A 27,579-nucleotide genomic window follows, 5' to 3' on the forward strand; every position below is an offset into this window, starting at 1 on the left:
ATAAAAAATATTCAATAATCAAGATTTGTAAAAAACTTAATTATAATGACACAAACAATATAAAAGAAAGTAAAAAGAAGCCTTAATTTATTATTCAAACTATCAATTATTTTCAAACTATCAAGAACAAAGTGAAAATAATAATTGAACAAGAATTTCAAAAATTTATCGCCACGACACATAAATACCATGACACAAAGAAAAGAGAGTCTCATATTAATTGAAGTGTCTGCTGTCATCACATCATATATGTGCTATACATTAGATGAATGATCTCACATACTAAATATCATAAAGCTGATAATCAAGATTCTCATTAGGTTGCTGATTTGCTTGCTCTTTAGCATCATCAGGAACCACTTCAGGTGTTGTTTCCTCAAACAACTCTACTAGCTTAGATTCTTCATTATTAAAGATAGGCTCACAAAGAACCACCCAAGACTAAGCCTAAGCGAGCAAGAGCATAGACGAGCAAGACGATCAAGACAGCCAAACCACACACAATCACCACCAAATGCCAAAGCCAAGCAACTGAACCAAGCAGCCATCGAACGTACATAATTGAATTACCACCCGCCTCCCCTAACCCCCAACACGCCAGTACAACCTTGCACATTCCCCATAGAACATGAAAAACCATACCCACATGCTTAGGCCAACCCCATGGGCAGGCCAAAAAGGAGTGAGTTTTGAGTTAGCTCTGTGATTTCTGGGTAACACTTTCACAATCTTCCACTATGCGGGAGTTTTTAGCTACAACAAGCAACCCCCCTCTCATCTCTATTTTCTAACAGAGAGGAGGCCCATGCTTCCATGGATCCCACTCCCCAACAGGTCCTCAGGAAAGTTTGCAAACCAATAACTTTATGACATTCGTGAGTTCCCAGATAACCATCAATTTAGGAGGTTGATTCGCAGCTCCAGGAGGTTCCTCAAGTTCAACAGACCCAACAGGATCCAACTGTCAGTCAGGCAGTCAAATTCTTTACAAACTGTAACAGCAAGTTGTCAGTAGCAGCCCATGCACTGATGAGAGCTTACTAGCCACTGCCACCCAAATTACAACTGCAAAATTAATAATTACAACTGCAAAAACCACACTGTTCTAATGCAACTATCAATATATTAGACCATATTTGGAAGGAAAATCAAGTACATTATTCTGAAAATTGTAACAACACTGAAAAAAATATGGCAAGCAATTATATTTTATAGAACAAAATTAGCAATTCCAGCATCTAAAGGGACACCCCCCCCCCATATGCCTTGTTAAAACCACATCCATATTTCTTTTCATCAAAGAGCCATATTATTACAAGTCAAACATAAGGACCGCACTTCCATGCATCTATTGCATGCATGCAAATTTTGATAGTATAAACAGGCCTGATGGGCACACCTCCCGTGTTCCGACCAGTTCTCATAGGATGATATCCGGAAGTTGTGATCATTTGTAAATTGCATATATGGATGATTCATTCATAGACTTCAATATATGGATAATTCATTCGTAGACTTCAATTTCCATCTTCCAGACAAAGGGCTTTCAAATAGCATACACATCCTTACCTTATCACATTCAACATGCAATTGAGAAGCGATCAACGCATATGGTAACGTCTTTCCCATTAATAGCCTGATGAGAACACTTACATTGTTTGGCAATGAACTTGTTCCTTTTGTCTTACTGTCATATATGCACCAGCCATATTCGTGGAGCATAGGTACTTCTACAGCATACAAAATTTGTATTGCAATGTTACTCATCTGCACAATTATCTTTCCCTCTGAGAGACAACTTATAGCCTAAAAGGTGTCTGCCCAATATTTGGAAAGCAGCTTTTAGGAAAGTAAATGCTGCTGACTTCAGAGCAGAATTATACGACAAAAGCTGTAAGCTTACACAAGTAGATGGTTGATTTGTTATAGTGTCCAATAAAATATAAGCTTCGTCTTTCCTTTTCTAGCCACACAGCAAGGCTACAAGAGATCTTCCTCTGTGCCTGAGCGGGATCTCGCATGCAAAACTGTATACCATGGGAGGTCAAAATTTGCAAGTTATTGCAACTAAAGTGAAGTAGGATAACTTATTATATATTGCAAATTTTTAGAAGCAGCCCAAAATGATCACTTGGTAATACTGGCAGGGTCACATTTTGGACCTGTTTCTTAACCTTCATTTCTTTCTGAAAGCTCACCCCAGGAATGGGATTTGTTCCAACCCTCTCAATACTCTCAAGCCTGAAGTCCTGAAGGTGACAGAATATTCTGTCTAGTCGCTTTCTCAAGCGACTACCAGTAAGCATCGGGTTCTCCTTGCTATCATACGTCAGACCATCCTGTTCAATGCACTTCAGTTTTAGATCAATACATGAACATATACAAGCAAATCATGCAATAAAAAATAAACCGCAGTTTTGAGTACCTCTCCTGACCGGAGCTGCATCCATGCATCGCACCACCCTTGTGGAAGTGGTGGGCTGCCATCTAGCTTGTCATCCCAATTCATATCTCCACCAAAGACTACATTTGAATGATCTTTTAGCAAAAGAAAAGCTTCATTAGCCTGGGAAACTCTTTCAGCGCTGAACATTTGGTTCCATGTTGGAGGGGCAGGACATGGGCTCTCAAGATGAGTTGTTGCAAAAATAAGCTGCTTTTGTCCAGTTAAATCCACCTTTGCAATGCAAAGTTCTCTACCCATGACTGTGTTACGAAACGGATTCCGGTGAAAGGCTGCAACAGGCATCCTGCTCAGCTGCAAGTCATTTTCTACAATTGATGAGTATACCTTCACTCAACTAATCCCTTCCATTTCCAAGCCTGATATACATTATAATCAAATCTGAAACTTGTCCAAGTGGAGGCAAAGAAAGGGATACACACCACTGACATAACAATTGCATCACTCAGTTACAAATAGATCCCATTTTCACCTGCCCAGTACAATGTTTTTTGTCTTCGGCCTTTCGACATGTTTCGAGGCCTTAACTTTGTTCCCATGAGCCGAACCACAAGCGAAGATCTTCATTAAGAGGACTGTAGATTTAGGTTTCTGACCTGGATACAAAAATATGGCCGTTTGGAAACCAATTCTGGAGTTAAAGAGCAATGATATTGTCCCCACCATGCTGAGCGCTGAAAAATACTGTAGATATTGGGAGTCACTTCCTGTCAAAAAAGGCCAAGGTTATGAATAATTCCAAATACATAACCAAAAACCAGCATGCCTACTATGATGTACCCAAGTACCTACACCACTTGTGAATCTAAAAAAGGAGGAAGCTAGCTGGCAAAGAAGGAAAAAACTCATGCAGCCAAAGTCGTAATCCTAAACTAACCCCAGTCAGTCTGTATCTAACACTTAGGCATCATATGTATTAGCAAAGGTGATTTACACTCAAGGCTAAGAACCATTGGATGAGCTGGGCTCAGGGTTAAGCCCCAACAGGGGAATTTTCACAAAGGTCGCCTGAACTCAAGAACTTGTATACATGTGTGACCACGAGTGACAGGGGGACACAGTATTCTAAGAGAATAGAAACAAATCAAAGTGTATATCATGCTCCACTAGAGTGGATGGAACTGATACGATCACCTAGACAGAACGTAGCAGCAAATAGGTCTGCCACATGGCAGTAGGGAGACTGCACATGTATGCCTTTTAATCCCAGCCAGATAAGGTGGGTACAGAGTGCGTACGCTATTAGCAACATGAAAGATATCACAGCCCTCACGCACAATTTACATAGTCCTTTAGCACTTCTGCTAAAGAACAGGTATCAGTCTAGAGAGTCTTCTAATTTCCCCACAATACACTACAACGAACTTTCTTCAAACGCCTAGGCCATATGATATCCTGAACTGCCAGCATCTTTTCTCTCTCAAGACCATTGCAAGGTTTACCTAATTGATGAGATGTCATTAAACTAACGTAAGCGGGAGAACTGAAGAGATTATCACCCCCCCCGCCTCTCTCTCTCTCTCTCTCTCTCTCTCTCTCTCTCATTTCTGATTTAGAGATAGCTGGACAAGAAAATTATTTCATCTATATGAAGCACCTGGAAGCAGATAAGATGAGGATTGTGTTCCAAAATAATAGCACCGATAGCGTTCATCCTTGCGTGCAACTCAAGATCCTCCCGGAACCAAACGTTGTACGTCAAGATAACTATGGGTTGGAGCTCATCTCCCACTGAGCTGGAAGCACTCGCTACAAAGGGCACCGCAGGCACGCTCAACAATGACGAGCTTTCCCCATTCGAGTCTGCTCACTCAGTATAAACCACGCATCAGGCATTCCACCTTTGCAACCATAAACGATACAGCTTATTAGGTAGAAACAAACCCATTTATTTCTTAAAGCAATATAGCTTGTCAATGCACCTCCATCTAATCCTTTAGTCCTCGCGATCCTTTCCAGATGCAGTTGTCCAAGAAAATTATTGGAGACCGCCTTAGAAGTCTCGCAATCGGACTGCATGCTTCCGACGGCCTGATCCTCTGCCTTTCTCTTTTTGGAAATACTTGAGAATTCGACGAAGGAGTTGAAGGCTTTCGTCGCTTGCAGGCTGTGACTACGATCACGAGGTTCTGATAATGGACGCGTCACAGCGCACGACCTTAGTGGCCAGAACTTATTCCCTTCTACCTGTTCTTCGTCTACTATGTCATCTATCTCTGAAAAAGCATCCAGCGAGACTTCGGACTTAAATACACCCAAAATTTTCTGCTGTAGTCATCAATAAAAGTGATAAAATAATGACACCCTCCAATAGATGCACCTTTAATAGTCCACACATCAGAATGGATTAATTCCACTGGCCTCTTACTCTCTTGAACATGTCTTGGAAATGGTTTCCTTGCAAGAAAAGAAATTGATACAAAGAGAAAAGAAGAATAATCAACACAAGATTTAAAAATATCAAAATTAATCGAGTTATTTTTAATAGTTAGGATCTTAACACCACACCGAGTATACCTGTTAGCTAGGCAGAAGACTCCCTTTACTATTTATACAAGTAAGTACTTTTTGCATTCTTATCATGACATTTCCAGTTTCTTTTTTGAATTCTCCACACTAGTTGATCTAACGTGCAATTCAGCATAGGAGCTATGGGGGCACTCCAGGAGGCTGTGGAGCAAGTGACCACTACACTGTACTGATATACTGTACTGATATAGTAATATAAATTCATGGCGAAAGTTTATTGAGCTAGTTTTTTTAGTTTCACAATATTGATAGAACATAGTATGCTTTTATATTTTTTCTTTTCAATTATTAAGTAAAAGATGTAAATCTTGGCAAAAATTTATTTCTTTTTGCATAAAAGTTTCAAATCTTAGCAAATGTTTCAAACATTCCTTTTTATTTTGGCATACAAACTTTCAATGCCATTATAAAAGTTTCGCTTCTTAACGAAACTAACATGAAAAAAGCATCCATGGTAAAATTGTTCAGTACTGAAGAGAGTGATAGTCACTGGTATCTCAGCAATATCCCTTTATGTGAAGAGAGTGGGAGAGAAGTAAGGAGTCTCACTTGCAGCTTTCTCACATACACAATGGGGGAATATACAAAAAGGTGGAGGCTGAAAACAATTTTCCTCTTCTTAGTTATGAAAGCCAAAAGAACTCTCTCTAAGTACAAAAGGAATAGGTGAATACTATATGTGGGTCTCAAACCAAACTCAACTAACCTAGGTGGCATATTAACTGAGCCACAAACTAGAGTACATAAAGATAGCTGTCATCCAGCTATTATTCATGAGTAGTGTACCAACCGCATCTACAGCTAACAAGTCGGTGACATAAATGCACAATGGTCACCCTAGCATATCACGAGTGGAGCTCGATATCTCAACACTCCCCCTCAAGCTCAATCCCAATTCTTGCACACCAAGCAGGTCTCTTAACTTGCGCAGCTTCTCTGCACCCAATGCCTTTGTGAATATGTCAGCTACCTGATCCTCTGTGCTGACATAAACTAGATCAATAAAACATACTAAAACTTTCTCCCGCACATGGTGATAATGCACCTCAATGTGCTTTGTTCTAGCATGATAGACTGGGTTATTTGCCAAGTGTTTACTGCTCATGTTGTCACAACAAATGACAATTGGCCCATCTGTAGACTGATGCATATCATAAAGGAGCTTATGCAACCAAGCTACCTCACATGCAACCATTGCTGCACCCCTGTACTTAGCCTCTATACTCGACAAGGCAACTGTAGGTTGTTTCTTGTTGCTCCAAGTGGCTTCAGCACTCCCAAAAGAGAACACATATCCACTGGTAGATCGTCTATCAGAAATACTACTAGCCCAATCAGCATCAGTGTATCCATGCAACTATATCTGAAACCCCAGTCTCATAAAAGAGTCCATACTGCAATGTGGACTTCACATACCTCAGTATGTGTCTAGCTGCATCCAAATGCAGTTTCCTTCGAGCTTGCATAAACTGACTTACCAACCCAACAGCATAGCTCAAATCTGGCCTGGTAATAGTCATGTAAATCAAACTTCCTACTATGCGTCTGTACATAGTAGGGTCTTCCAAAAGCTCACCTGCATCTACGCTCAACTTCACATTCTGCTTCAAAGGAACTAAAATAGCCTTACAGCCTGTCATCCCATATTTGGACAGCATGTCCAATCCATACTGCCTCGCAAGAGCCATATCCCACTTGTGGATCTAATCACCTCAATACCCAAGAAGTAACGCAGCTCTCCCAAATCCTTAATCTCAAACTTCTGCTTCAATAGCATTTTCACATGATGGATATCTTCATCACTATCACCTGTGATGATCAAATCATCAACATAAATGATAAGCAGCATAATACCTTTCTCTGTTTTTCTCACATAAAGTGAGAAATCTGCCTTGGAAATCTGAAAGCCAATAGTGACGAGATACTGTCCTATCTTGTCAGACCATGCTCTGGGTGCTTGCTTCAAGCCATACAAGGCTTTCTTCAACCTGCAAACAAACTCAGGATGAACAGCATGAACATAACCTAGTGGCTGCTCCATATAGACCTCTTCTTGCAAATCACCATGCAAGAAAGCATTCTTTACATCCATCTAATGTAAAGACCATCCCTTTGATGTAGCCATAGCAATGACTGCTCTTACGGTTGCCATCCTTGCAACCGAACTGAATGTTTCTTCATAATCAATGCCATATGTCTGTGCATACCCCTTGACAACTAATCTTGCCTTGTATCTGTTCATAGAACCATCTGCATTGTGCTTCACCTTATAAACCCAGTTGCAGCCAATTGCATTCTTGTCTTTAGGCAAAGGCACCAATTCCCATGTAGCATTTGCTTCCAAGGCAGCCATTTCTTCATCCATGGCTTTCTCCCATTTTTCTTTTCCCATGGCTTGCTCAAAAGAAGTGGGTTCTGGTTCATGTATCACTACTGTAGCAACTGCTTCAACCCAATAATAATCTGGCAAGTCTTTTTCATTGAGCATGGCACGAGATACCTCTCCAATATGCCTGTTTTTCCTTTCTGCAAGTCCATTTTGCTGTGGGGTATGACTGCATGAATATTGTTGCTTTATGCCATGCTTTTGCAGGAAACTTGCAAACTCATTTGAGAGGTACTATCCCCCTCCATTTGACCTTAGGCCTTTTATTTGCAAGCCTGTTTCTTTTTCAACCATAGCTTTAAAAGCTTTGAAATGACCAAACACTTCACTTTTCTATTTCATAAAATAAACCCAAACTTTTTTACTGTAGTCATCAATAAAAGTGACAAAATAATGACAGCCTCCAATAGATGCAACCTTAGTAGTTCACACATCAGAGTGGATTAATTCCAATGGCCTTTTACTCTCTTGAACATGTCTAGGAAATGGTTTCCTTGCCTGTTTTCCAAATTGACAGGCTTCACATACCTTATGCATTTTTGCAACCTTGAACTTAGGCAATCCTGCAACAATATTTTGGCCCTACATTACTTTAAGTCGCTGTACATTAACTGTTGAGATATTGAGCTCCACTCGTGATATGCCAGGGTGACCGTTGTGCATTTTTGTCACCGACTTGTTAGCTGCAGATGCGATTGGTACATGAGATTGGTACACTGCCCATGAATAATAGCTAGATGACAGCTATCTTTATGTACTCTAGTTAGTGGCTCAGTTAGTATGCCACCTAGGTTAGCTGAGTTTGCTTTGAGACCCACGTATAGGGTTCACCTATTTCTTTTGTACTAAGAGGGATTCTTTTGGCTTTTACAACTAAGAAGAGGAAAACTGTTTTCAACCTCCACCTTTGTGTGTATTCCCCCATTGTGTATTTGATAAAGCTGCAAGTGAGACTCCTTATTTCTCTCCCACTCTCTTCACATGGTATCAGAGCTTGGTTCATGGTAAGGAGCTCAAGAAAGCAAACCAAGTTCGCAGTGTTTTGGTAACAGGATCAAAGTTGCTTTCCTTTTTCGAGTTTGGGAGCAAATCTCTGCAGGTAGCACAGCCGAAAAGTGCAAGAGTGCACTGTCTCAAATTGGGATGCCCTTCACGATGTGGCGAGAGGACAGTATATGCTGCGGCAAGGGAAAAAGCCCTTGGTGACATTATTTTTTTGATTCGAGGCCATTTTAGGGCCCGTTTTGTTGGCGGAAGTTTTTCGCACGCACTCAAAAAAGTGCCCTGTTTTTGCTGTGCGACCACTGTTCTACAGGTCGATGAAAAGTTGTCGTAAAAATTGCATCGTATGCTTGTGCGCAGAGATATTAGAAGTGATAGAATCATTCTTATTGCTTGTTGATGCAAAATAGTCACTAGGAAGTGACTGTGTGGTCAAATACCACTTTTGTCAGTTTTGCAGATTTGCCCTTGTGAGGCAGAGTAGTGTTTTTTGCAGTGATAGAATATTTTTACAGTGTTTAGTAATGGAGTTTGATGCTCTTTCACAGATAGTCACTAAAAAGCTTGACAAGAACAACTTCCAAGCATGGAAGTTTAGAATGACGAATTTCCTTAAGGGAAAAGGCTATTGGGAGTTCATTACTGGAGCTGAACAAGAACCAGTTATTCCTAATGTTCCCAATCAATAGGAGTTGCAGGCATTTAAAGGCTGGCATGAGAGAGCCAAAAAAGTTATGTACTGGCTGTCTATTAGTATTTCAGATTCTATGATTGTGCATATTCAGGATGCAAGCACGCCAAAGGAGGCGTGGGATACTTTGATAAAAATGTACAACACAAATACACAAGCCAGGAAAATGCAGCTCAAGAAAGAGTTGCATAATGTGCAGAGAGAAAATATGAGCATCAATGACTACCAGATGAAGGTGAAGAAGATTGCAGATGCACTTGCTTCCATTGGGTCACCAGTGGAAGATGATGATTTAGTTTCTATGACCTTGAATGGTCTAGGAAAGGATTATGCACAATTCCGGACATCCATTGCTGTCCGTGAAAAATTTCCTGATTTTGAGGAGTTGATTGCTCTTCTAATTTATGAAGAGCAGATAAATGGTGGTGCATATTCTTCAAGAGGAACATCAAAAGAAACTATCTTCTACTCAAATGCTGGAAGAGGTAGAGGCAGAGGTAGAGCAGGCCGATCTGGAGGCGGGTGGCAAAAATCAAAATATGCATCAAATTCAAGAAAACCAGTCTTATGGAAGAGGACGTGGTAACTTTAGAGGCAGGGGGAGCCAAAGAGGTTGTGGTGGATAGCAGAGAGGCCAAAATGCAAACAGCAATGTTGAATACTACTACTGTGGTAAAATGGGTCATATGGCTAAAGACTACTACAAAAAGCATAATGACATCATGAATGAAAATTTGCAGCAAGGCAATTATGCATCCTCTAGTAGACAGGGTGATGACAGAAATGAGCATTTGTTTATGGTGCAGCACATGACCAATTCTATGACAAGTGCAGAAGAAAGCAATTATGTGTGGTATGTTGACTCAGGTGCGTCAAACCACATGACAGGTTATGCATAATGGATGCAAGATGCAAGAAAAATGGAAAGACCAAGATTTGTGGAGACTGGTGATGATACTGCACATCCTATTGTGCAGATTGGTAAAATTCCTTCGTCTATGCATAATGGGAAAAAGGAATACCTGTCTGATGTATTTCATGTCCCGAATATCACCAAGAACTTGGTTTTTGTTGGTCAAATGGTTGAGCAGGGCTTGCAGGTCAGATTTAATCCTCATGGATGCTTTGTTGAGGATATGAAAAATAAAAGTCGCTTGATAGCAAAAGAGAAGAAGAAGGGCAAGATGTTTACGTTGGATGCGGACATGCCTGAATTGAGTGCAGCAATGTTTCCACATGGGACCGGTGTAGTTGCAGATATTGATATCTGGCATAAACGCATTGGTCATGTTAATAATGTACAACGACTTAAATTAATGCAGGCCCAAAATATTGTTGTAGGATTGCCTAAGTTGAAGGTTGTAGAAATGCATTAAGGTATGTGAAGCCTGTCAATTTGGAAAACAGGCAAGGAACCCATTTCCTAGACATGTTCAAGAGAGTAAGAGGCCATTGGAATTAATCCACTCTGATGTGTGGACTACTAAAGCTGCATCTATTAGAGGCTGTCATTATTTTGTCACTTTTATTGATGACTACAGTAGAAAAGTTTGGGTGTATTTTATGAAAAAGAAAAGTGAAGCGTTTGGGCATTAGAAAGCTTTTAAAGCTATCGTTGAGAAAGAAATAGGCGTGCAAATAAAATGCCTAAGGTTAGATGGAGGGGGAGAGTACCTCTCAAATGAGTTTGCAAGGTTCCTGCAAGAGCATGGCATAAAGCAGCAATATTCATGCAGTCATACCCCACAGCAAAATGGACTTGCAGAAAGGAAAAACAGGCATATTGGAGAGGTATCTCATGCCATGCTCAACGAAAAAGACCTTCCAGATTATTATTGGGCTGAAGCAGTTGCTACAACAATCTACATAATGAACAGGACTCCCACTGCATGCATGACACCAGAGGAGAGGTATACTAGTAGGAAACCATATATTTCTCATTTGAAAGTTTTTGGTTGCATTGCCTATGTTCATGTGCCAGATGAGTTGAGATCCAAGTTGGATCTAAAAGCTGAGAAGTGCATCTTTATTGGTTATTCTCTACAGTAGAAAGGGTATAGATGCTATAACCCTTCTACTCGTAAGTTTACAGTGAGCAGAGATGTTGTTTTTTATGAGATGAGCAGCTGGTATAAACCAGTAAATGTGATTGATGATGTAGATGCACAAAATGGTAATGTTGCACAGAATTCACAGCAACAATCACAAAATATTAGTGGACCTGTAGTGTCCTCTAGCAATGGTTCACCTACTTCACCATGGACAGGCAGATTGAGACCAGGAGAATCTCCTCAAAGCAATGCAAATAGTGGTATGCAAGTATCACGAAAGGGAAAAGAGAAAGTAGATTAGCCCATGGTTGATGTGAATGCAGATCACTCTTATGTGAATGGTTAATCCAATGGCTCAGAACAGAGCCTTGATGATGAGTTGGGTATTCCTTCTGTTGTTAAACCTCGAGTAAGGAAGACAAGGGATATTTTGAAAGCACCTGGTAGTGAGCTTATTTTGTGCATGTCTACCAAAGTTAAGTATCCTGTGGATAGCCTGAAATATGATGGATTTATAGCCATTCACTATCCCCATATGGTCAAAGTGATACATGAACCAGAACCCACTTCTTTTGAGCAAGCCATGGGAAAAGAAAAATGGGAGAAAGCCATGGATGAAGAAATGGATGCCTTGGAAGGAAATGCTACATGGGAATTGGTGCTTTTGCCTAAAGACAAGAATGCAATTGGCTGCAAGTGGGTTTATAAGGTGAAGCGCAATGCAGATGGTTCTGTGAGCAGATACAAGGCAAGATTAGTTGTCAAGGGGTATGCACAGACATATGGCATTGATTATGAAGAAACATTCAGTCCGGTTGTAAGGATGGCAAATGTAAGAGCAGTCATTGCTATGGCTGCATCAAAGGGATGGTCTTTACATCAGATGGATGTAAAGAATGCTTTCTTGCATGGTGATTTGCAAGAAGAGGTCTATATGGAGCAGCCACTAGGTTATGTGCATGCTATTCATCCTGAGTTTGTTTGCAGGTTAAAGAAAGCCTTGTATGGCTTGAAGCAAGCACCTAGAGCATGGTCTAACAAGATAGGACAGTATCTTGTCACTATTGGCTTTCAGATTTCCAAGGCGGATTTCTCACTTTATGTGAGAAAAACAGAGAAAGGCATTATGCTGCTTGTCATTTGATCATCACAGGTGATAGTGATGAAGATATCCTTCATGTGAAAATGCTATTGAAGCAAAAGTTTGAGATGAAGGATTTGGGAGAGCTACGTTATTTCTTGGGCACTGAGGTGATTAGATCCACAAGTGGGATATGGCTCTTGCAGAGCCAGTATGGATTGGATGCTGTCCAAATATGGGATGACAGGCTGTAAGCCTATTTCAGTTCCTTTGGAGCAGAATGTGAAGTTGAGCGCAGATGCAGGTGAGCTTTTGGAAGACCCTTCTATGTACAGACGCATAGTAGGAAGTTTGATTTATATGACTATTACTAGGCTAGATTGGAGCTATGCTATTGGGTTGGTAAGTCAGTTTATGCAGGCTCTAAGGAAACCGCATTTGGATGCGGCTAGACGCATACTGAGGTATGTCAAGTCCACATTGTAGTATGGACTAATTTATGAGACTGGGGTTCAGATACAATTGCATGGATACACTGATGCTGATTGGGCTGGTAGTATTTCTGATAGACGATCTACCACTGGATATGTGTTTTCTTTTGGGAGTGTTGCAGTCAATTGGAGCAGCAAGAAATAGCCTACAGTTGCCTTGTCGAGCATAGAGGCTGAATACAGGGGTGCAGCAATGGCTGCATGTAAGGCAGCTTGGTTGCATAAGCTACTGTATGATACGCATCAGTATATATATGGGCCAATTGTCATTTATTGTGACAACATGAGCAGTATACACTTGGCAAATAACCCAATCTATCATGCTAGAACAAAGCACATTGAGGTGCATTATCACTATGTGCAGGAGAAGGTTCTAGTCGGTTTTATTGATCTAGTTTATGTCAGCACAGAGGATCACGTAGCTTACATATTCACGAAGGCATTGGGCATAGAGAAGCTATGCAAGTTCAGAGACCTGCTTGGTGTGTGTAGGAATTGGGATTGAGCCCGAGGGTTGAGCTCGAGGGGGAATGTTGAGATATCGAGCTCCACTCGTGATATGCCAGGGTGACTGTTGTGCATTTATGTCACCGACTTATTAGCTGTAGATGCGGTTGGTACACTGCCCATGAATAATAGCTAGATTACAGCTATCTTTATGTACTCTAGTTAGTGGCTCAGTTAGTATGCCACCTAGGTTAGTTGAGTTCGGTTTGACACTCACATATAGGGTTCACCTATTCCTTTTGTACTAAGAGAGATTCTTTTGGCTTTTACAACTAAGAAGAGGAAAACTTTTTTCAGCCTCCACCTTTGTGTGTATTCCCCCATTGTGTATGTGAGAAAGCTGCAAGTGGAACTCCTTACTTCTGTCCCACTCTCTTCACATTAACATGACCAATACGTTTATGCCAGATATCAATATCTGCAACTACACCGGTCCCATGTGCAAACATTGCTGCACTCAATTCACGCATGTCCTCATCCAACATAAACATCGTGCCCTTTTTCTTCCCTTTTGCTATCAAGCGACCTTTATTTTTCATATCCTCAACAAAGCATCCATGAGGATTAAATCTGACCTGCAAGCCCTGCTCAACCATTTGACCAACAAAAACCAGGTTCTTGGTGATATTCGGGACATGAAATACATTAGACAGGTATTTTCTTTTTCATCCTGCATAGTCAAAGGAATTTTACCAATCTGCACAATAGGATGTGCAGTATCATCACCAGTCTCCACAAATCTTGGTCTTTCCATTTTCCTTGCATCTTGCATCCATTCTGCATGACCTGTCATGTGGTTTGATGCACTTGAGTCAACATACCACACATTATTGCTTTCTTCTGCACTTGTCATAGAATTGGTCGTGTTGCACCATAAACAAATGCTCATTTCTGTCATCACCCTGTCTACTAGAGGATGCATAATTGCCTTGCTGCAATTCTCCAGTCATGATGTCATTCTACTTTTTATAGCAGTCTTTAACCATATGACCCATTTTACCACAGTAGTAGCATTCAACATTGCTCTTTGCATTTTGGCCTCTCTGCCATCCACCACGACCTCTTTGGCTCCCCCTGCCTCTTAAGTTACCACGTCCTCCTCCATAGGACTGGTTTTCATGAATTTGTTGCATATTCTGATTTCTACCACGACCTCCAAATCGGCCTGCTCTACCTCTGCCTCTACTTCTTCCAGCATTTGAGTAGAAGACAGCTTCTTTTGAAGCTCCTCCTGAAGAAGATGCACCACCATTTCTCTGCTCTTCAAAAATTAGAAGAGCAATCAACTCCCCAAAATCAGGAAAATTCTCACGGACGGCAATGGATGTACGGAACTATGCATCATCATTTCCCAGACCATTCAAGGTGACAGAAACTAAATCATCATCTTCCACTAGCGACCCAATGGAAGCAAGTGCATCTGCAATCTTCTTCACCTTCATGTGGTAGTCATTGATGCTCATATTTTCTCTCTGCACATTATGCAAGTCCTGCTGGAAATGCATTTTCCTGGCTTGCATATTTGTGCTATACATTTTTGTCAAAGTATCGCACGCATCCTTCGGCGTGCTTGCATCCTGAATATGCACAATCATAGAATCTGAAATACCAATAGATAGCCAGTACATAACTTTTCTAGCTCTCTCATGCCATCCTTTAAATGCTTGCAACTCCTGTTGATTGGGAGCATTAGGAATATCTGGTTCTTGTTTAGCTCTAGTAATGAACTCCTAATAGCCTTTTCCCTTAAGGAAATTCATCATTCTAAACTTCCATGCTTGGAAGTTATTCTTGTCAAGCTTTTCAGTTGTGAAAGAGCATCAGATGCCATTACAGAACACTGTGCACTCCTTTCACTTTCTGTAGGCCATTTCTTAGGTTAGAGAGCATCTCCTCATGGGCGTGCATCTCCTCAGGTGTTGGTAGGGTTGTTACTCTACAAACTTTAGGGTGTAGGCTAAAGCTTTTGAAGACTCGAGACTGGTAATCACTTGAATGGCCTGATGTTGTTGCCTCAAATTCTCCCACCAATCGTGACATCACAGCTCGTTTTTTTTGCTTCGATGGCATTGATCAAATGCGTGCATCTGCAATCGCCTCTTGCTATTGCTGTGCAAGGAGTCTTCTTTCTTCTCATTGTTTCTCCCTTCGTAGATGTTTGCAAAAGTGTCTTCCATTGCTGATTTGATACCATGCTAGCGCTTTCCTTGAACCGTACTCTGTTCCTTGTGCCTTGACCTGGCTTTTCGGCTTTCTTGTCTAGTAGCCTCTGCGGCTTCACTTGCAAGCCATGGCGACCTGCATGTTGCCATTGACACTATGGCCACGATCAGTCTAGAATAGACCCAGAGAACCTAGCTGGTGAGGCAAGCAAAGAATAGAAGACAACTTACCCAAAAGAAGACAATGGCAAACCAAATTCTGTGCAATGTCACGTCGAGGTGTGTGTGGGTTGTAGGGCATTTGCAGGGCGGGGGCAGGTTGTAGGTACTTAATCTTCCAAAATTTGATAGGCGGGAGGTGTGAAAATTAGAAATTCATGGGAGTAGCAAAATTTCAGCCTTCAATTTCCCCCGGTGATACACGTCAGTAGAATTGGATATCCCAAACAAGTGCAATGTGGCCTAAAATGCTTCAAAACACAAATAGGCCAAGGGCACACTATCGGATTCGATGTTGTGTATTATTAAATGCAATGAACTTTGGCATGCTTATGAGCCATATAGCAAGCAAGTGCATGGAAAAAGAAACAATTCAAATTTGTAAATAGTGTTGGATTTAATAAAATACATTTTCACATGCACAAATTGCACTTTTCCAACTTCTTCCATTTTAGGGTGAATCTAGATACCAATACCAACAACTATCAATGTTTTAAGACCACCATGCAGTAGTCCCACTAGTTTGGATTCCAAATTTTCAATCCATTTTGGTTTCAACAAATCAAAAAAAAGTTATGGAGTGTGCCCTCAAATGGGTATGCATCACTTTAGCACAACATTGGAGGCCCATTAACCCATGACTAATGTTCTCATTTAGGTGTATCCTTGGGTTGAGGAGAAGCTCACATAGTGTACTTTTGAATGATTACTTGGTTGCATGTATCTATAGAACAAAATTTTGATGTTTTTGAATAAATCGCTATATCCTATAGTCTTCAGGATGCATGCTTCACATGCAACGTAGCACTTGTAATGCTTTAATGGTCTCGTTCCAAATCTTTATTCCATAAATTTTTTCTCTCATGTTCAATTTGGAGTGTGTACTACAACTTGAAGACAAAGTTTATTGAATTCCATTGAGCAATGCATAAGTTATGGGGCATGCAAGAAACCTATATACAGAAAAGTCCCTAAACCTCACCAAAAATGGCTACACACCCAAGCAAACAATGACCCAAAGTGTATTTGAAAGTGAAAAGGGAAGCACTACATATAATTCTTGGAATAATATCTTTGTATATCTTGAATAACAGCAGAGACTAATGGTTGAGTTCTACAATATCACATTTGAAGAATGTAAAGGAGTTTTGAAGTTTGTTGCGAAGCTAGATGAGTGTAAAATTGTCAAAAGGAAAAAAAGATAGAGAGAGTTTCTATCACTTTTATGAATCAAGCACTTGATCAATCGATCACAAAGTCTAGCTCAAAGTACTTCAGTATGCAATCGAAAAAGCACGTGTGGTGGTTGGGTGCATTTGAGGTATGTAAACTATTGCCTTCCAAATTAGTCTTTGCTCAACATGCTATAAGTTTTACATAACATAGCTTGGAATCCTTCTTGTGACTTTGATTGGAGACCTTTTTTTCTTGAGCTAAGGAGCAACTGAACTCTTCTCATCTTGTGCAAGAGTTGTTCTTGTTGCAGTTTGCTCTTCATCAGTTTTGTCGAGAAGGGCTACCAAAGGAGGCTATCAATTCTGTATGAGCTTATGCTTTCCATAACCCTCCAAGGTGAGGGGATTCTTTACACCACAACATAGTGCCTAGGAAGTATATGTCAAAAAGTAACCATCTCTTGAGCCTTGCTTTCTAGCATAACACCCAAAAATAATTAAAGCAGACCGCTTCTCTATCAAAGTGATCTTATCTGTTTGCCATGATATAGGATGACCACCCAAAATTTGTGACAAACACTTGAAAAAATAAGTAATAGCAGCTCCATTGTTACTAAGCGATTTCTGAAAAATCAATATCTTTGCAGCAAACAGGTCTTTAATATAATGCAAAAGGCTTGATAGTCTACCAAGCCCTAGAATTCTACTTCTAGCTGGCCTCAGGAGGACTGTGTCATCTTCAACGAACAATTGCCATACATGAAACACACTCAGATTAAAAAATAGATCATTAAATTGCATATCTAAACTCCAAATCCAAGAAAGGTACGTGCTTTACCTCAATATTCTCATCTTTCTGGAGCACATCATCATTAAACAAGGAGATACACATCTCCTCCTTCCCCTTGAAGCTTTGACTGATATCCAAGCTTGTTGTGAGCTTCATTCTTGCTTGCATTTCTTGGAAGATTGTCTCATCCACATCTTCATCCATTTTGGCTTGCTCAAAACAGATGGACAATTCTTCTAAAGGATTGAACTTGTCCTCCATCTCTAACAAAGGATCGTCATCAATCTTTACTCCATTGTCAACCCTGCAAGACTAAGCAATAAGGGCAATTACATAATCCTCTCTCAAATTGAAGAGGCACTGTATGTCATACCAAAGGACATACCCTTTTCCCTCAATGTTGAAAGAGGGAAGAATCGGCATAGTGAGGTCATAGCTTTCAGCCTCAATGTCATCCACTATGATAGCATCTCTTAGTATCCCATTTTTTAGAGCCACTAGATCTAATGCTGCAACTGCAAGCTCCTCCTCTTTTGGGTCAATCTTCTCTTTTGCATATGCTATATCCGACTTTTCTTCTGTTTCCTCTTCCTCATCACTATCCTTTGTGTCCTCAATTGACCCATCAGCATAGTGTACGTACATTTCAAATGCAAGGGACTCTTCAAGTATCCTATAATCGCCCTTGTGTATAGTGCAGATTTCCTTGTTGCAGTCTTCAAAACTATCAAATAGTTTGTGCATTTGATACCTGATCCCATCATTTTTGGCAATGTCCTTGATATGTACAAAGGTTTTATTGTTGACAACTTTAGATCCTTTAACTGACAACTTGTTGAAAGACTCATACACCTCTCCAAGGAAATCCTTGTGCTGTGCTAGAAGAGAATGCAAATCCATCTCCTTATTGAACGTCTCATGGTATTTATGATACTGCATTTGACAATCAGACTTTTGTAAAAATTCAAAAAGCTACAGTTGGGGTGACTTCTTTTTCTCCTTGTCCTTTCCCTTAACAACTACTTGTCCACCTTTGTCTGAACCCCTCTCATTGAGATTTCTTCTCTTGACTGCATAATACAAAATTAAATTTGATTCCTGCACGTAGCTAAATGAAACAGAAACACTCAAAAAGCAATTCTCACCAGGAGATTCCTCCTCCCTTAGAGCATAAGCTGATAGGTCAATGGTCTCTATGAATGGTCTTGCTGCATCACCTGCACAAACACACATAAGGGTTAGGTTCCCCTCTTTGAATGTTTGCACATAAACGTGATATGATGGCTTTTCTAATTAAATACCCTTAACTATCGTTTTCAAGCAAATAATTTTGTTTATGTAAATAATACTATGTACCCAAACATTGGATAAATCAAATGCATGGAACTAGGTGCAGTAGTAACAGATTTTGCCCATAAATGTGATATAGGGTGTTCCTCAGCTATATAATCTCAAATAGCATTTTCAAGAAAACACCTTGGCCTCAAAGTAACAATATCCAGGCTCCATATAAAACATCAGGTCTTGACAAATTTAGATAATTATTAAAAGAAAATGGTCTTAGATCATGCAAAAGTTGAAGCAAATGCCTAAGATCTGGTGCAGTGGAATTGGGTTTTTAAGCAAACATATAGAAATATAGATCAAGAAAACACTTGGAAAGGTAGATCAAGACTGTGGTGTATTTAAGTACCTAGATTTTTTCTCTCCATGGCTTTTGCACAAGTGTAGGTAGGCGAGGATGATGGTGGGAGACAGCCAAGGCTAAAGTGTTGTCCAGATGAAGATGAGTCTACGGTGTAGGAGAAAAGTGATGAAGATCAAAACTATTGAATGGATGGATAAAAGTGAAAAGAAGAGGGGATGGCATAGATATCTATGCAAGTCACACTCGTTAGCCACACATGCCAAAAATGGTCTTCAAGGTACTAGTGAATTAAGTATGTACTGATTGCTTGCACCTATTATTAGACCAAGCCACCAGTAAGTAGATTTAATCTCCCCTTGTCATCTCCATCTCGAGTTTCATCTTCCTCCCTATAGGCTTGTGCTATCCAACCTCACCAACTCTATCACACTGACCCACTACAGCTCCAGCTCCATGACCCAGACCCACTACAGCTCTAGCTCCACCCATCAAGCTATCACCCATCAATCTCATATTATCTACATACCAATAAGGTTAGTTGTTTTGGTAAAATGGTCTTTCTCTATGTATTCTAGAGACTGTTGCACAACAATTTGATCAAAAATGCGATTTTTCCAGTATCTTCAAGTATATTGCTCCAAATCGCATTTTCAAGCAAATCATGGCAGACATAGCATGTTTTGACCATAAACGCGGTATGGGGTCTTTTTTAGCTAAGATAGTCTCAAATCGCATTTTTGGGAAACAATCCTGTCCTCTAAGGAACAAGGATTAGGATCTAAGGAAAACTAAGGCCTAGAAAACACAGATCAAGAAAACACTATTGCCCACAAATATAGCGATTCCAAAGTGGGATATATAAATACTTGGATTTTTTCTCTCAATGGCTAGCTAGGCTTAGTGACTTGTCTATGTCTCTTGCATAGGTGCACAAAGGTGGGGATGATGGCAGGGATGATGTTGTCCAAATGCAAATAAGGATGTGGTGTTGGAGAAAAGGAAAGAAGATCAAAACTATTGGAGGTATGGAGAAAAGTGAAGATAAGAGGAGATGGCACAATTAACTGTGCATCAGTCCTGTCAACCACACATGCAAAAAATGGTCTTCTAGGTACACGTGCATTTAAGTAGCTAATCATTTCTTGCACATATTTTGAGACCAAGCCCCCACTAAGTAGAGTTAACCTTCTATTTTCATCTCTATCTCGAGTTTCAATTGCCTCCTTACTATCTTGTGCTTTCTAACATCACCAGCTCTATCACACTAACCCACTGCAGCTCCAACTCCATCTTGAACCATCACCTAGACCTATCTATCATCAGGAGACACAGTCCAAGGTAAGAAATCTATCACCCATCAAGCTCATATTACCTTCATAACTATAAGGGAGTCATTGTGTTCTGTCTATTGTTTAGGTGAAATAGCCTTTCGCTACCTTTTTCTCAAAGATACTATATGACTTGTTTCTGTTAAGCACATCTCATCTGCATTCTAGAGTATGCTACATCAAATTTAGGAGGATGCTGCATCAAACATAGTTGTTAGAGTATGCTACAAAGAAATTTTCTCTTAAACGTGATTTCATCAGTTTCTTCAAATATTTTCTCCAAATTGCATTTTCAAGCAAACGTTTGCCTGGCTTATTTCTTTGTTATGCTTGGATTTATGTTAAGAGAAGACAACATTTGCATTCTAGAGTATGCTACATCAAAATTAGGAGGATGCTGCATCAAACTTTTTTGTTAGAGTATGCTGCAAACAAATTTGCTCTAAAATGCGATTTCATCAGTTTCTCTAAATCTTTGCTCCATATCGCGTTTTCAAACAAATGTTTGCATGGATTATTTCTTTGCTATGTTTGGATTTAGTTTTAGGAGAAGACAACAATAGAGTATGGCAAGAACAAAAGCAATAGCCAGGAAGAAAGGTAAGGGATCTGACATTGTAGGGGTTGCCATAGCTCCATCAAGATCAAAATCCTCAAACAAGGGGAAGCCTATGCATATGCTAGCAAGGAACAGGAAGAAAAGAGTTAGCCAAGGTAGATCTATCTTGATGGAGCTCAGGAAGGCACATAAATCCATTGGGTATGCAATACCCATGGCACCATCCCAGAGGCTTGTGAGGGCGATATGCATCAACTCGAACTTGGACTTCAGGTGGCAAAGGACTGCACTACTTTCTCTCCAAGAAGCTGTTGAAGAGTGGCTGATAGAGTTTTTCCAAGACACAATGCTGGTAGCAGCACATGCACACAGGGGGACTATAATGAGAAAATATATCCAAACACTTGTAAGGTGGTAGGTGAAGATATGATAGGATCCTTAATGCAGAGGATTGGGATGATCTTAAAATGAGAAATATCCTATTGATACCTCCAACCAAGAAACCTAAAGCAGATGCAGTAAAGATAATAGAGATCACTCACTCACATGAGACTAGAGGCAAGGCTGCATATGAAGAGTCTCTAAGGGAGAAAGTTAAAGAAACAATGTCTGCCTTGGAATCCGAGATGTTACTGAGGCAGTTGCAAATTCAGCAGAATCTACTGTAACTTGGACCAAGGATCAGAATATCTATACAGGCTGTGAATGATGATATGAGCTGGGATTTGACACAGGATTGCATAAGTGCTTCAACACAAAAAGAAAACCATGTTACTTGCACAATCATGCTTGCACCTCTATAGTAAGTATATCTTTCAAGGTCAATTGTGTTTATGTCTTTATAGCACTCACTTTTTTATAGGCTAAGTGAGGTGGTTTTTTGAAAATTCAAATCCACCAGAGCCTTCAGCACACTATATATATAGTTGATCCAGCAATTTCATTCAAGTTGAAGGATAACAAGACATCAACAAAAAACATTTCCAAGTGGTTTCATTTTTGCAATCTCGATGTGGTTGATATTCTTCTCCTCCCATATTGTTCAGAGTATGTTCCTTGACCTTTTCCACTAATACCCTCTATTGACAAAATCTTGATATGTTCCAATTGTATTGACACCCTCTTGGTATAATCCCCTCACGTTTGTTGTTTTTCTTGCAGCAATCACTAGAGTTTGGTGCATATAGACATACAAAAAAATTTATGCTATACCTTCAACTCCTTAAAAAGCACCCACTAGGGTTTAGAATTATAAGTCAGTCTTCCCGCATACTTTTGCTGCAAAACGCGTTTTCTATGTCTTCTCCTAAAAAGTAAGCCATACTGCCTTTACATGCAGAAGTATGAATCTTATATTTTGTTGCCCAATTTAATTGAGTAGTATGCATTCCTGGAACCTTCATTCCCATTGCAGCTACCTCAAAAGACTAATGGATGCACTAGACCTCCGTAATTTGAGCCCACCATGCACAAGGAGGCAGGGACATCAAAGTAGTGTGAGATCGAGCCCATGCACGAGGAGGTAGAGACATCAAAGCAACACGAGCCTGAGTCAATGCATGAGAAGGAAGTATGATTGCAACAAGCCGATCTCATGCCCATGGAGGAGTCAAGTCATCCGAAGGATGTACAGTGGAATCCACCTAACCAACATGTGGAAGAAGCTAAAGACAACTCTTCTCAGAAAGAGTCTCCACTGCACAAAAATAAAGAGAAAGATTCAGAGTACCAGTAGAAAAACACATGATACTTGTACTCATTTTGTATTAATAAATCACGTCAAATTTTTTTTTGGATTGCAAGTATTACGTGGAGTCAATAGCTTTAAATTATCTCAATTGTTCTATTTACAATGTCCTTACATTGAATTTTTCTTTCACTCCTTTGTAGTATCTGCAAAAATAAGTTTTTAGCAATATCATAACTTTAGAAGTGATAGGTGAATGTATCATGCAAATGTAAAGAGAATAGATTTAGAAGGAACGCAGGGTGGAAACCAACTTACTTTCCTATTGTTCAAAAAGAATGAAAATTCTTTTTGGATATTGTTCTCAGTCTCCATAAAAATGTCATTGCGTAACTAAGAGAGAGTGCAACATTGTCCTAGTGAGATGGATGTTAGAAGGATGTCATTCTCAATAACATTTATTTCAATTATTGGACCTAAAGAACTCTCGTCTTGGTCCATTGCCACAAGTTTTGTGCCTATCATCCTACTGCATTTATAGTAAAAAGAGAAGATAAAGTTTTGTTAGGCAATCATGTACTTAATGTTGATGGAGTTATGAGCAACCTCACAATACACATTGTTGGCCACCATTCTATCCCAACCATTATCCAAAAAATTTGGAATTGGAATTTTATCATATCCTTTTGCTCTGAAAGTCAACATTGACATACAAACTTTAACTGGATAGTCCTGAAAAAGCTCTACAAAAATTGTAAGTGGCATGAAAATGTTGATTTTAACTATTTTGGTAGAAGTATTTGGTTTCAGGGAATGTTGTACTTCTAAAAATAGTTTGGATCTATATGATTCTATGACGCTACCATCAGGGACTGGCCAATCAACCATATTCCACAATGGGAGATCTTGCTTTTTTAATAAACCGTGTGAGTGAGCATTGTCCATCAATTGATAAAAGTGATTATTAAAAAATATACCCGATTCTGCCAGATTTGTTGATTTTCTACCTTTGTACTCTAACTCCCCAATAGCACCATGTAAAGCATCAAAGGATCCCAATATGCACTCCATTGGTTGCCACTCTTCGTATGATGAGGGATATATATCTGAACCAAAACAAAGATGTTGTATGTCATAGAAAGCAAAAGTTCTTTTGTTTCAACTATTTCATTATACAAGTACACTTACAATTGGGTCTATGGTGTAAAAGATAAGTAGGATAATCTCGCAATACAAGTTCTCAATGCATGTAGACATGTATCCGAACCTCTCTTACACATTTTGTGCCTTCTTTTTTGACTCTAAAATCTTTCACTCTACCCTTCCAACAAGAAGCCAAAAAAGTGTTAGTCGATTGTTGCTTTCTCTGCTTGTTGGGTTGCATTAGCACCCACACTTCTTTTGCCACACCTATCCTTTTTTAGCTACCGTCCACGGTCATAGTATTGGAAAATTCTACACATAAGATCAGTGAGGTGGGTCTTCGTGGCAAAGAGATAATTACGGTACATCCACATCTTTGCTAAGTTTAGCGACATACTGTTTCCTAGTGGCATGGCCATAGTTTTTTGTTGCCATATGAAATCCTCACTCTAATACCTGTGAAGTCAAAGAAACACACAACAAAATAGTCAGAGATTATACTTTATCACTCTGAAGTATTTTACCCAAAGTAATCGACGTTTAAAAAAAACTGAACAAAATTGAGAACAAGCGAATGAAAGGTGAAAGGAGCTTATTGTCTTGAAATTTTAAGATCATCACAACAACAATAATGCACGGAGGAATGCTTATTGAAGAGAGAATGGAATGGCTCGTGGTGAAGGTAGAGGAATGCTTGTTGAAGAGAGAATGGTGCCTGAGAACAAGAGAAATTGGATGGTTTTTTTGGGTCACCACACGGGAAGGTTTCAAAATGGAGCTCTATTTAGATTTTGGGTCCACATCTCTTGATAGGGACAGAAAAAACTGTAAAAGAATGAAAAATCAAAATTTTTATTAATGCCACGCTTGTAGCAACATAAAAAACTATTTTTTTCATATTTTTGCCTTTTTTTGGTGGAATTTCTACGTTATGATGGGCTTCTCCTCATTGGTTGAGAGACATTTTTTCCAAACCCTAAAAGGCCCCAAAATGAGCTCTCTTTTTTCCTAATGATGCAAAGTCTTCCATGAAAGTGGATGATGTTCAAAGGAGAAGCCAGCATGATTGCAAGAAAATTAAAGTAGTTCGTGGTCTGCACAGCATATGGGAATTTTCAAAAAATCACTTGATTAGAACAAGAAAACTTTCTTGTTTTTGCGGTGTGTGCATCATAGGGGATCATGACTATTGTGTGAACATTACAATTGTGAAGACATGGGAGCGAGTTCAAGTTTTCCCTCTACATTAAGATGGAGTGACAAACAATGGAGAGACAAACAACGACTTGCCACAGTTTGGGGAGAGTGTCAATGACCTCACTAACTGTTAGGAAGAGGGGGATAACTTTGCCATTGTCGGTATCTTTAGGGAGAACAAGAAGATGACCCATACTTTTTCTTGCAATGCACAAAGCCTAAGCACAAGGTTGAGGAAAAATTTAAGGATAATTGGGGAACAACCTATGAGAAGTGGGATGTAGTGGTTGGAGCTTTTTGGTACAAAAAAACATCCAAGAGAGGCTGCAATCACGCACTGCTACATAAGAGTCCACAAACATTTGTGTACTCTCATCTAGTAAGAGCTATTAAATTCCAGATCTAGCCTATTTCACAATGAAAGAAGGGAAAGAGTGTTTTCAAATTGGATTTAGACACGCATGAGCACATCTTGGGGTGTCTTGGAGTGGTGGACGAGGATGACTAAGAAAGTACTAAGAAAATGTAGTCTCATTGCAAGGAAACATATCCCCCTTATCCTGGAAAATGAAAAATGTATTTGAGACTACGCTTACTTTAGTAAATCTCAAACTAACCACCGCACTTGTTTTTGTAAGTCCCATGCTTTTTTTTAGTATATCCGAAACAACCATCGCACTAGTTTTATTAAATCCCATAATGAATCCACAAATCCTAAACGAATGAATTGTATTCCATTCATCTTGTAGTAATAAAAGCAAACCACCATGCTGGTGGGCTATTAATATCCTAGTGTGCAACCAACCACGACGTTGGCGACCAGTTATCCTACACTACCACCATGCTATCCTCAAACTCATAGCAAAGTGCTATACTAAAATAGTTCCCTTTAGGTTGGTTGTCTTTAACTATCAAATTTTAGCCACTAGGCCTTTGTATGGTAACACCAACATTCCTCTTTCTAGGTATTTAAACACAATATGCATGTCATTCCATGCTTTCTTTGTTTCTTGGTTTTCTTTGTCTCACGTTCTTAATCTCACTCGGTTTTCTTCGCTTGCCTTTTTGACTGCCTGATGGAGCACTCTATACCCAGATGTTGTAAAAGGCTATAATAATTATGCTACTTAAGACATTAGAGTAGTCCTGATTCATCACTTCATCCTATTTCATCGCTTTATCCACCTTGTGTATTAAGCAGTCTTGTATAAAATTGATATCCATCTGAGTTTACTTTGGTCGACTAAAATAAGATCGGTTAACATTTTACTCAAATACACATGAGATAATTTAGTATATGCTCATAAAATATTATGCTCACACATTATTGACACTAAGAATAAACCAACCGTCTTTTAGAAGACATTTTAGTATTGACATGAAAGCAAGTTGACACAAAATCAGGTATTACAAGCACCATAGATCACGAATGATGGCAGTCCGAGAAAATCAATAAATGCTTGCAAGGTTTTACATTTTCAAAATTACAACGAAATTTTACGGCTCAAGGGAATTCCAAACTCCCAAATATCTTATCAACCTCTCTATAGCAAGCATCTCCTAATTCCAACGGTTGAATGTAGAGTAGAAGCAACACATATTCATCCCGATCTGAGCAGTCTGTGGGCTTCAACAAAACACAAAAGAAGGAGAGATAGCCTAAGTGTGAAACTCATTGCTAGAGTGACGATGTTTAGGCATGAAAATACGAGAGTTTCTTTAAATAGAAAGGGCATCTGTAGAAAGTGAAAGGGATGCAAGGTGTTTGATGATCGCACTATAATGCAGGTCAATGGTGCCTAAACTAGCTCGGTGGTTATTTGTGATTGAGCTTTGGGATAGTTTACTTGTTTTATTTCTTAAACTAGGCTTGGACTTAATATAATTGCCATAAACTTGCCCGGTGGTTGGAACATCATGCACCCATGGTGGCTGGTTCATCTCAAACACCAGTTATGTGATTGTCCTAAACCAACGTGGTTGAACAAACATTAATTGTTGACCAGCCCGGTGGCACGGTTGAGTAGAAATGAACAACAATATATTTTGCAACAAAAAAGAAACATATTGTTATGTTACTAAACTAGCCTGGTGGTTGGAACATCCTATAACCATGGCTGCTTCAGCTCAATCACCAGTTATGTGATTGTCCAGAACCAGTGTGGTTGAACATACATTAGTTGTTGACAAGCCCAGTGGTTAAAATTAATGTGTTTCTTAGTTAAATTTAATTTTTTACTATTCAGGTCATATACCAGTTAATTTCTAGACCGAGATGGCTTGGAACTAATGTGATTCTCCTAAACCATCCTGATACTGGTTCAAGACAAATAGCAGTTACTGATTGCGATTGTGAAATTTAGAAATGAAAAGCAATATATTGTTATTTTCTAATTGCAAAATTCAAAAATGAAAAGAAATATACTTTTTATTGTCTAATATGTGAAGTTGAGACCGTCGGGCTAAACC

General features: G+C 39.5%; 1 protein-coding gene across 1 annotated transcript; it reads right to left on the minus strand.

The window, feature by feature from the left end:
• Window positions 1-1,959: 1,959 nt before the first annotated feature.
• On the minus strand, window positions 1,960-19,685 carry LOC147890890 (uncharacterized). Its single transcript, XM_087389115.1, has 10 exons — window positions 19,631-19,685; window positions 18,572-18,765; window positions 17,934-18,481; window positions 17,778-17,852; window positions 17,597-17,675; window positions 4,387-4,732; window positions 4,062-4,267; window positions 3,061-3,171; window positions 2,426-2,758; window positions 1,960-2,339 (listed from the first exon to the last, which is right to left on the minus strand). Exons 1-10 carry the CDS (start codon window positions 19,683-19,685, stop codon window positions 2,091-2,093), a joined length of 2,196 nt encoding a protein of 731 aa, XP_087245241.1. The 3' UTR covers window positions 1,960-2,090.
• Between the last annotated feature and the right edge of the window lie 7,894 nt (window positions 19,686-27,579).

This window comes from Dipteris shenzhenensis, chromosome 18 (genome assembly GCF_047967505.1).
Source record: "Dipteris shenzhenensis isolate YYH24624 ecotype China chromosome 18, Dip_SZ_1.0, whole genome shotgun sequence".
NCBI lineage: Eukaryota > Viridiplantae > Streptophyta > Polypodiopsida > Gleicheniales > Dipteridaceae > Dipteris > Dipteris shenzhenensis.